At 40.7% G+C, this 12267-nt stretch overlaps 1 protein-coding gene across 1 annotated transcript in view; it reads left to right on the top strand.

Moving 5' to 3' along the window:
* The window catches only part of LOC137913735 (transcription initiation factor TFIID subunit 4-like), a gene marked incomplete at its 5' end in the record, with an annotated part of 59734 nt that overhangs the window by 30260 nt on the left and 17207 nt on the right, over nt 1–12267 (top strand). Inside the window, 2 exons of the mRNA XM_068757367.1 lie at nt 105–161; nt 11362–11484. Coding sequence (XP_068613468.1) covers nt 105–161; nt 11362–11484 — 180 coding nt within the window. The remainder of the gene's footprint in view (nt 1–104; nt 162–11361; nt 11485–12267) is intronic.

Here is a 12267-nt window from a genome sequence, read left to right on the forward strand (position 1 = left end):
TATTTTTGCTGCAGCAGCAACAGATGAGTAGAGTGGGGGGGTGTGGAGGTGGTCTCCTTAAAACCAGCTGTTAACCTGTGTTTTTTCCCCCCTTAAATCTGCAGAGTCGCTCCAGGCAAGAGGACCCAGAGCAAGCCCGACTGAAACAGAAAGCTAAGGAGGTATGCCGCTGCGGAGATCATTACCCTTGACATTTCCCCGACTCCAACATATTAATTTTTCATGCCCCACTACATATGTAATGCCATTAAAGACCGACTTAAAAAAGTTTGAGGTACTATTTGCAGCGATTTAATTCTGTATGGATTTTTTTTTATGCACACCAAACACTCGCTCCACATTTTCTTCCTTTGCTGTGATGATTCGTCTTTGTTGAGCACCATGTGATCACGTTCGTAGGTTTATAACATAAAACAGAAGAAACAAATGTTTTTATTTTTAATTTTCTTTTGAAAAAAAGTCAGTTTTCTATAACATTTCAAATTTAGGATGAACAGGAAAACAAGTAAAGGGTGAATGACGTGTTCCGACGTCCCAATTCTTGCTATTCTTTTTTCTTACATCCGTTTTTACTGCTGTGCTGCAGAGGCACAGCATTCAGTTTTACAAATTGAGAACAATTTTACTGATGTAGCGCGCTTCAGTTGGTGGTTTGATGCTGCATCCTGCTCATTTCAAGTGCAGGTCTTGCGTCTCATAAAACTCCCAGTGGACCCCAGAAAGTAGACCACTCTTATTTTAGTGGTTATTTAATGGTGTTTACGCAAATCCAAATAATTCTGTCAGAGCGGAAGTTTGCGTTTGATTTCTTTCTTTGTTTACTCCAGCATAACTTCACTGGGTGCCTTCAGTCCTTGGCTCACTAACAAGGATCAAGAGGATTGTGTGGGGCTCCCATAGAGAAGTCTCAGTAGGCAGGAGGATAAAACAAGCACCATTCACCTGTTGTTGTTGTTGTCGTCGCCGTTGATGTAGAACTTAAGGACCAGACTTGGTTTCTTCTAAGCTACTTTCTCTGTTTTAAAAAAGCTTTTTTTTTCACGCAGGTAAAGTTTACTGAGTGTGTTTGCACTTTTCTAACTAACACGCTTGCTCATACTTACACAGTATTATAGTTTTCAATTTCACTGCATTCCCATGTTTATTGCGGCCCATTCTGCTGTTTACATTTAGCCTAAGTGTAAAAATCTTGCTCCAGGGCAACTAAGTATTTAGTGTTTTGGATTTTCTTTGTCCGGCTGTGGTAGTCGATGTGTGACCTTCAAGTACCAAGTGGACTTCTCTTACCTTTGGCTACTGTCGGCACTATTCTTTTCTCTGTGTCTCTCCTGGACATTTCTTTCGAGCAACATTAAGCCCTGCTGCAGTTTAGAACATTCACTCTAGATCTCAGCCTACCCATAAGCCCCACATATGCAAATGAAGCAGTGTAATAGGCAGCGTGATAGGTTTAGCCCCAGGGGCCATGTGATCAAAGTGGATCTCCTCCCTGTTAAGTGGCAGTCCGCTCGTCATCTGGATACGGCCAGATTAGTGCCTCGTGAGGAGATGCTGCGTGCATATACGCACATTTCATTTTCATCTGGAATTTTAAGAAGGGGTTTGGAAATTGTTACTTTATCTAATGCTTTCTCCCGAGAGACAAGGAAGACAACCCCCCCCCCCCAAACTTCCTCTCCCACGTATCCACACACACACACACTCAGACACTCTCTTTCACGCTCCCTCACTTTCTTTTTTTTTGTTACTTAATGGCCATCGTTTCTCAGCCCCTCTGCCTCTCTGGTTTTCATCACCTGAGCTGGCTGTTTGTGTCACTACAGAGTCTGTCGGCAGCTCACACATCTGTGCAAATTTCATCAGGATAATGAGCCTGAGCTACTCTTCCAGGCAATGGGCAGAGAAGCCAGCCTCTATTTAAGCCCCGTTCCATGGTCATGCATACAAAACAACTACCATCACCAAACAATCATCATTTTGGAGAGATGGAATTACAATGCGTTGTATACTTGAGCAAAGTGTTGATGTGGAAACGGGAGCCTGCAAATGATTTGTGCGCGCTAAATTTACACACAGTGTTCTCAAGCTGCCGTTACAAATCTGAGTCCAGGGAACACGCCGTTAACCCAGGATAGCGGAATGAGGGATATGAATGGTTAAGTGTAAAACCAAGGCCAAAATCTCCTTGAAGGCTTTACATTCTGAGCTACATGTAAAATCTCCATCTGTCGACACTTAGTGTAGAGTAAAAACTACAAACAAAAGGAGGCAAACAGAGAAGAAGACAGAAAAAACTCAGGGGGGGCAATAGATAAGGGTTCCCTCCACCAGTCTGTTTTAGATCCTTTGTCCTCACTTGGTTTTCATAGGTGAAAGTGGTCTTTGTCTAAGAAGTGATATTAGCTGCACCCATGCGATACACGCAGACCTCATGGCAGATGTTGAATGGATACAGTTTGCTCATAAGCATTGCTCGCAGTCTCTCATTGAGTCAGATAGCAGAACAGAATTATTAGTTCTCACAATGCAGCATTTCTTAAAGGTTAAAATGGTGACTAGAAGGATAGGTTTTAAGTTTAGATTATATTATTGCCCCACAATCATAAATGTGTTGTCAGTGGAAACACCAATGTACCAATATAATCACTATCTCTCCTCCTCATGTCCAAACCATCGAAGTATGGTCTCTCTGGTCTTATCTCCAAAATGTCTACGTTTCTGTCCCTCTTTTTGTGTCATTTCTAATCCAATCCAACCTGGTCACTCCCAAGGAAAACCTCAATATAAAGCACAAAACTTGTCAACAAAAGAGGAAGCTCGGCTAGATGCTGGCGTGGGTTTGCATGAGAGAGAGAGAGGTGTAACAGTCTAGCATGACTGTTTCCTGCATTCACTGCCATTTGGCCAAAAGGTCACATTGGCTATTTCAGAAATGCCCCCAGTGAAAATCAATGGGCAAATTGTGGAACTCAGTTCTTGTTTGTTGTTCTTGATGCTACTGAGGTACTGAGTAGAAGCCAGGCAATGCCTAGTCATTGAAAGTGAGAAAATGAGCGAGGAAGGAGACAAGAGAGACAGAGAGATTGAGGGAAAAAGAAGACTGGGGGTGGGTGGGGGGGTAAGGCCAGGAGAGATTCATCACAATGTCAGACACACAGACACACTGCAGCCACAGATTCATCATTGCAACTGCATCTGCAGGCACAACTGGACACAGGAAACGAGTGAAGTGAAGAGGAGTGGAGCAAGGGCAGGCAGGGAGAGATAAGGAGAAAGACAAATTTGCCACAGCAGCTAGCCAAAACCTGACCAATCATCCTGTTAGGGCCTGATCAGCAAGTAAACCACATCATCCCACCAATGCTAAACTTGGCTGAAGTTGGTTAAGGAGCCAAACTTTATAAACTGTTGCTCTCTTGGCTTATTTCCACCCTGTTTTCGTGTGATACTTTCACACTGTGACTGTGGTAAAAGATACAAGATGTAATCACCAAAGTTTCATTATGTGATATGCCATAAAAAAACAGCTCATCCAAGCAAAGGCGACATTCATCTCTTTTTCATGTGGTTATTTTTATTCAGAAAACCCTGCTAATTCGAAGGGACTTGTGAAAGAGAGAGCTGCCCAATAAGAATCTCAATGTTTTTTGTTGGAATAATTTTTCTCTAATATTTTTTCTTTTCACATACGCAAAAATCCACCAACAGCTTCAAATGTCTTTAAACGCAAATTAATTCTGCCTTTGCGCAACTTTGAACCTTTCATGCCTCCAATTAAGAGCCCATAGTTAAACATAATTTTTGCTGTACCAATATATACTGTATGTCAGAGTCCATCCATCTACGTGACATTTGCATAACCATGGCCAGATTTTGCATATTTGCCAACGTGATATACAGTTTTTTTTTTCACATGAATGTCATGTATGTTATTTAACCCTAAAACCTTTTGCTTACCCAGTATGTGCCAGGCCTTATTGCCTGGATACATGTTTCTTGATTGGTCCACCATCCTCCACAAGTGGCCAGGAGAGACTGGAATCCACCCACACTGAGCTTGTTTCACCCAGAACCTCATCGTTCTCTGTAGAGGGGAGGCTCTTGTTTGTCAGATTTGTGCAGCAAGTCCTTAGTTTTTATTAAGCCAGTTATATTTGCAAGTTCATAGGCTATCATCCTCTGGCCCTCCACAAACTGCTCTGCATGCTCAAAGAGGTGCTCTTCCCATTAGGCAGGCTTCAGGGCTCGCTACCCTCCTCCACGTTCTCGCTCTGTCTCCGCTGACTTTCAAAGAGAATTCCTGCTGTTTTTTGTGTCCCAGTTCATGGTTGTTATATTTTGTCTTCTGGCCTCACAAATGTGCAATACCATAAATATGAATATAGCATAATCATTCATGGTCAGCTCATGAGCCATAAGTAGAGCTTTAAGCCCCTGATCACCTCAATATATATATACCGGTTTTATTTATTGAAAATTAAATGTTTTTTCCATGTTTTGTAAGATCTTATAATGAATTGAGGTGAATAATTTAATCATCACATAATGTTTGTTTTGTAGGTCCTACAGATAGTACGCTAACCCTATTTTTATTTGTTGCTTTGTTGTCGGTAGTTTTAACCAGTTTTTTTTTTTTCACCTCAAGACATATTATAAGAAAAAAGAAGCAGGCTTTAAAAGTACCTTTGGTGTTCCTGTGTGTTTTCGAATATTACAAAGTACTGTAATGAGAAGCAAAACAAAACAAAAAATATTTTGGCCTCAGAGGAAGATAGCGACTCATCTCCTCGCTGTACAAGCCTGTAGGTTCACTCCTCTCTTTGTGCGCCAGAGCACTCCTTGGGACTCTTGCGACTGGGGAATTGGGCGTGCTGAGCTACGCTAGTGGCGAGGTGCCAGCCTCCTGTGCCTGGGATATAAGAGAGAGGAAGGCAGAACACGTTTCAATTAGGTAACAAACACAGCATACAGAGGACTGTGGGAAAAACTTACCCTTACTAGTCAACTTCTCCCTTCTGACCTTTCCCAAAAACACACTTCTGTGAACTTCTCTGCCCCACCTTTTCTCTCCTTTTTCCTTTAGAATCGGGGGGGTAATTTCTTTGGAATTCATATGGGAAGGACAGTACCAGGGGTCTTTTTGAGGTGATGCTCAGTGTGCCAGCTTGGCCTGCATGTTTCCATTAGATTGTCATGTTGGATAATTAGAGAGCGGCAGCATGATTCACCTTCTTAATTAGGAGTACTTGCACACCATGTGCCTGGGGGCGGTGTGGGGAAGAGAAGCCCAGCCTCAGAGCCTGCTAGTCAGCTGCTGCCTATGAAGATTCCCCTTCTCATCTACCTTCCTTTCACTCCCTTTTTTGATTTGGAAATGAATAAATCATTGACATCGTCCTCTCTCCGAGTGTGAATATCTGAGTTTTCATCTTTTTTTGGATGCAAATTAGGCGTGATCAATAGGAGGTGAGGAGCCTCGAATCTAAATGTTAAAAAAGAGAGAAAGAAGACTGCTAGACGAAGCACGGCAGCATAGAATTAGACAAAGCGAGAGAACATTTAAAGTAGGAAATTTTCCCTTAGATAAGCAGTATTTTTAATGATCACCACTCTCCTCTCGACGCTTCGGCGTATCACTGACAGATTCGTGGCGCCTTCATTTACGACTGCGCCTCATGAAAATGTGCACGCCAAATGTTGTTATTTATAAGAATACTTACACCAAAAAAAAGTCATTACGTTTGTTAGAAACATTCTAGTTATCTTCATATTTCTCACACTCTCCCTCCATAGAGTTTAATTCCTGCAAATAAGTTGCAGATGAAGAGGAACCACAGGTCATGATAGTGACACTCACATAATGACCGTCGCTCCAGGGAGCGCCGAAGGCTGTGAATAATTGGTCCTTGGCCCTGGAAACACTTCAGACGTACTCAGCTTCAGAGGAACTGGAGCACTCTGAGCCCAGACACGTAGCTCATGCATTTACTTTGAATTCATCTCCATAGGTAAAATCAGATAATCACAAACAGATTGACTGCGTGTGTGTGTGTGCGTGTGTGTGTTGAAAAAAAAAAGATGGTAAAATCATTCGAGGAATATTCTTTTTTACATTCCAACTGATTTATTATTATTATTGCTATGATTATTATAATTTCTTTACGTTACAATCGTTCAAACATGAATGGTTTTGGGTGTTGTATCTGATAGCTAATTCTCTTTGTATATATATTTTGGTGAACGTGGTTTAAAAAAAGCCTGCAGAATTAATTGATGCAAATTCTATATACAGTACACTCCCGGCAAAAGAGGCAAACATGATTAATCATATTTTAATAATTCCTGTTTTGTTAAAACAAGTAAAAGTGACTTAGTCAACAATTTTACACAATGTAGTAAGAGATAGCTCACCCATTGTTTTTCTTCAGTTATTTGTGTAAACTGAAAGATGCTCCTACAGTGTACTGAATCAGTCGTGCGCCGTTCATCTTTGACTGCTACACACAACTTGTCAGTGCCCCAAAATATTTAACCAACCAGGTTGGCCTTGATATGGTATCATAGTTTCTCCATGGAGTTAAGATCTGTTGAATAAGCAGAACAAAACTTTGCAGACAGAGGATGACGCTCAAATGAAGACATCTCTGTTCTTGCCATTAGCTTGTCGAAAATGGCCTCTTGTCTTTTGTTTCTACTGCTCAACTTGTCCATTGTATGATTTTTTTTTTGGTAATATTTTTTCATACTCATTTACATTAATGGACTGTCCTCATTGCACCAGCTTGTTAAACACCGGATACAGAAAAGACATGCTGTATAAGCAAGCGTAGGGATTATTGGTACACAGCTTAAAATGTGACTCCTCTCTCTAGTCTAGACCAATTTCAACATCAGAAATTCCATGAAACTAGCTTAGACAGGACTCATGAAGAATAATAACATATGTAGTAATAATAATGGGGGGTAACATTTTAGATAAATCCATTTGTGCAAATTCAGCTCACAGTCATGCACACATTAGACTCATATTTTCATATACAACTTTAATATTACAACATTCTCAGTTCATGAATGTTATGATTAGCTATTATTCTGCTGAAATCATACAGATATCCAGCAAAAAGGCTTGCCTGCATTAGCAGTTTGAAACTGAGCTCGTCTCTTTGTAGTGTCTGAGTGCAGATGGAGAAGTGAATCCTGATTGGTTACTGCAAATGACCCTTCTCCCTGCAGCAAACTAACTGCCAGGCACTTTACATGAAGGAAGGCCTGAAGATGCAGCTCACAGATGTTCATGTAAAAGCGGCCATGTGGTTGTTAGGGGAATGAAATCATTGGATTACAGACGTGCATAAAACACATGTGCAAAATGTCAACTCACTCTCATCTGAGGTAATCCGACAGTCATACTACATTCTTTTGCAGATCTGAATTTGAAATTACTGTTTGAAACACAAAATAATTACCTTTAATTAATATTGTATGGAGTCGGAAAATAGCTTCCCTCATTGAGCCTCATTTAGGGAACATTTGTGCAAACATAATTAGAATAAAGTTTTTACGGTGCCACATAATAAAAAGTAACATTTATTATGAAAATAAGACTTCTAATTTAAAGTTACCATGAATTAATCAATATCAATACCGTATTCACCATGATAATATGGCATGCTAGTATTGCATTTTATCATTTGTACCAACTGCTAAGAATGCAATTAGTATTGCTCCTATTTAGTGAAAAATAGTCTTGGACTGGAGTTGAAACTTTGAGCTGGAAAAGTCAGATTAACGCTATATGATATACTGAAGGAAACCTGAATTCAGCACGACCAGACTACCAAGACCACCCGACACTTTACAGTAGAAAATCATTTACTCTTCATAGATTTCAATGTTTTCTATCATGTACAATAAATATTAACCTTTGTTTATCGGAAAGCAGTTGTATGTAAAAACTAACTATTGTTTAAAACACATGCACTCTACTAAAGGGTAAAATAAGCATTCACTATAAGTGACATGTTATATATGTGTGTGTGTGTGTGTGTTCTCATGGATCATAGCTTTCTGGGGGGGTGAGAGACCAACACACAATCCATGGTTTGCTCCTACTCGGCGATCTTTACCAGGCAGACAGCCCTTTAGCTTCCTTCACAGCCCCGTAGCTGCTTGTGACGTCAAGCAGAGCGTGTTCTGCTCTACCAAGGACATCTGTCTGTAAGCGTCTGGGGGGGCCGCAAGCAGCCCCTCAGGCCAGGAGGAGGGAGAAAGGAAGGATGGAGAGAAAAAAGCCTTTGTTAAAAACAGCAGAGATGGAGAATGGCAACTTGGCCATCATGCGTCTTGCAGCTCTCACCACTCTTCACTCCAAGCGTATTAGAACGCTCTAAGGTTCTGGCTGTTTTTTGGTTTTTTTTGCATCATAAGGAAACACTTTTCTTTCTTCGGTGTTGATAAAAATGTTATGTACGCCTTGATGGACATTTTTATTGAACTGGTAACGGTACAGAGCTTGGGGTTATACAAGATGTGGTAAAGACTTTACTAAAAAGGCAATAGCAAGATGGAGAAGTAGAACCCATTATATTGAATTGCACATATTCTTCCCAATTAATGGAGTTTTTTAAATTTTATTTCCTCAGTATATTATATTCAGAATCAGTGTAAATAACAATAACAACAATAGACGCTCTGAACACATTAATTCTAATTTACAGACATTCCAGTGGTCGATTGCAGATAAAAAAAAGGCATCAGATATCCATACTACTGAAACCTAACAAATGTAAATTAGTGAAGACACCATATAGAGAAATAAGGGGGGGGGGGGGGATTTATGTAATTTTGCACTTGGAAAAGAGTTTGATTCACTTGAGATAAATAGTCAATAACAAACATTATTAATGAAAATGTCATTGACGTCATTTATCTTTTATTTTATTTATTCACCTTTTATTTTTTTTAAAGCTCAGACAGTGTGTATTAAAAATCACAAACACGCTGTCGACACTGAAGATAAATATTAATATCAGGTGCTGTACAACTCAAGGTCTTATTTCAATATGATTTGAAATAATCTTCCAGGACATAAATCTATGATACAATAATCTGATGAATGCATGTAATTTGATATCCAGGATCTGAATTTTCAAGCATATCAAACATTCATAGCAGGAAAGAGATTTTGTTTTATTTGTAGTGGATAATGAGTAATTTCATGGTATCTTATATTGTCGTTAAACACTGGGGATGTTATTTATCCTCATTGTGAGGTCTTTCATCTTGCAGAAAGTGTGTTTAAAAGCCCAATCCAATGCTCCAATGGCGTATTTGAATAGAATAGGTCTTTATTGTCATTACAACAAGTGCAACGAAATCAAACTGTGCAGACTAGATGTAACTCTTTTTTTTAAAGGCCAAAATAGAAGCACTGGTTATTTATATGACTTTGGAATTGTACATCTTCGTGTGGTACCATTGGGAGTTTTCATTGGTGAAAGCATCCATGGCTCCACGATGCCTACAGGCTGGTCCAGAAGGTAGAGCATGTCTTCCCAGATGCCGTGGAGGCAAAATCAGTGAACACACCAACAGTACCAATTGGTAAAATAATGACATGATCAAACGTGGGCTCATGACATTAGTAAAGATGTTGCATGTAGAATCTCTCTGACACTGAACCTTGAACTGCTCAGAAGAGACAAGACTTTAATTTGCACAATTGTGTCTGTGTACATGGAGATACTTTATGTAAACGTTTGAATTAAGTGGTGATTTAAAAGAAACACCAACGGGAAAACTAATAATCAAGGCCTAGCCCAACTCTGGCTTGTATCAGTTTCATTAAGGGAAGGTAACCTCGGAGTAGTGGCACCAGATTGAAATCGGAAATCAGTCTGCCTGTGTCATGGCGGGGCCTTTATTGACGGGAAATGCAGACTAGAGGGTTGCAGATGGTAAACTGAAGCCTTCATTTATCATACAGTCATAAATCTGAAAATGCAGGCAGTTGCTGTGGGCGCTGGCAGCCCATGCCTGGTGCCAACTGCCAGGCGGAGATGCCGGCATCCTGGTGCCATCACTGAGATAACGGACCAATCTCTTTCAGTCTTTCTTGCTCTCTCCCTCCTTTCTGCTCTATCGCTTTCTCCCAGCTCACTTTGCATCGGGATGCTTTGAGGTCAGGCCTGGAGAGATTTGTGTGTTGTTTGTGGGAAAAGTCTAATAAGGTTAGCATTGATGACATTAATGCTACATTTGCCATGTGAACATGGGCAATGAACAATTCTAGTCTGCGTCAGCCAGACACAATCCCCAGTTATTAATCCATTATACCCTGTGAACCTTGCATAGTATTAAGATATCGATTCTTACATGAGACTGCCTAGAATACCTTTGTGTACTTGTTGTTTTGACAACAAATACATTTTGAAGTGAATGTGCTTTCAATATTCATCTGGTTGGTCCGTCGCTGTTATTTCCACTATTTTGTGTTGTCAGTGTGTTTGAACAGCTCCGCCGTGCTAAATGTGAAGTGGCAACACCCTAAAGGCCATGCCTTGCCGTTGGGGTTTTTAGGAATGCATGCACATTTTAGATCAGCACTTTACACACCAAAACAACCTTTTAAAGCGCGCATCTGAAAGTAACATGAAATTTTCTCCCGATAAGACGACAACACATGCCCGACACAAACACCAGCGCCCTGTGAATGCATGCTGAGAGATAACATAAAAGACATGAAAGCACACATTGATTGTCCCTGTTCGCTTCAACCCAGGGCTCTCTCACCCAGCGGGCAGGCGTGAGGGCAAACTGGCGAGTAGGCATTTCCTATGCTGTGGCCAGGATTGATAGGCATCTTGAATGTGTGTGTGTGTGTTGGAGGGAGTGCTGACACCCTCTGTGCCTTGGCCTTAGGCCATCACACATACTCATAATAGAAAGGGCAGCTCCCAGCAACGCTGGGTTCCCCCCTCAGCCCTGAGGCTAGACATGACATTACCTTGGGCAGCGCCTCCCCACAACTTCCCCTTTATACATCTCAAACTGCAAAACTCACAGCGGGACCTTTGGCAATAGCTGTTAATAGCTGAAGAAAGGTTAATGTTTGTTGTACTCAGGAGCGCTGAATGAATACATGGATAGAAAAATAGATGAGAGAAATTTTATCTTTCTCCCTTATGATACTTTATATTGATATTTATGGGGTGCAGTGCAAATATATTTAGATTTTTGCAGTTACAAATAAAGTATTAATAGAGGTGCCACTGTTACTAAAACCTTAGTATGACAAATGGTACCATCAGTCCTACCTGCAAAAAAATACTTATTTTCTGATGTTTGTTTTGTCTTTTTCAGATGCAACAACAGGAACTGGCTCAGATGAGGCAGCGAGATGCCAACCTTACAGCACTAGCTGCCATTGGACCCCGCAAAAAACGTAAAGTGGATTCACCAGGGGCCACCGCATCAGGGACAGAGGTATGGACTAAACACGCCATGCGCTGTTGCGAGTGTCGACTAGATTCTGCATTTAACATCGGAATAACTATTTCTGACTTAAAGAAGGGAACTTTATTGCAGTTGCATTGTTTGGTGTAGAGTTTGACCGAGAGTAAATCTTTATGTCGGAGGTCATAGGATTCTTTGGGAAAGCAAAAGCCAATTCACTGCTGCTACCCTCCTCCCCCAGCTATTCATTCATTCATCTTCTTGAAGATGAGATGATTGTAATTGTCATACGGGTTATGCTGAAGCCTATCCCAGCTGACTACGGGAGGGAGGCGGGGTACATTTAAGACATCTGGGGAAGTCAGAAAATGTGTCTTAAATCTTTTATACACATTCAAATTTGAAGCTTGTGAATGTTAAACATGGCAAAACAAAGTCAACATGCACAGTTCATATAAACCACTTCAGGTACGTATTAATGTGATCTTGACATCATGCGTGTCGACTCCATCAAAATAATTATATTCAACCTATATGACTGATGGAGGCTTTGCCGCCATTTTTCTCTTTTGTGAAAGAGCTGCACTTTGAGTTATAATATGTAAGGTATTACTTCATGATATAATAAGATGCCACAGTGAGTGGTGCCTGACACTGACATGGGTTACTATCATCCTGCGGTAATCTAATTTATTTTTTACGAGTGAACAAGTTTACACAAGTAAAGTGTATGTGTGCGCACACACACTATACACCGCACCAGGAAGGAGCCCCCCGGACGCCTAAATAATATGCCCGAGCTACCTATTATCA

This window comes from Brachionichthys hirsutus, unplaced genomic scaffold, assembly GCF_040956055.1.
Source record: "Brachionichthys hirsutus isolate HB-005 unplaced genomic scaffold, CSIRO-AGI_Bhir_v1 contig_197, whole genome shotgun sequence".
Lineage (NCBI taxonomy): Eukaryota > Metazoa > Chordata > Actinopteri > Lophiiformes > Brachionichthyidae > Brachionichthys > Brachionichthys hirsutus.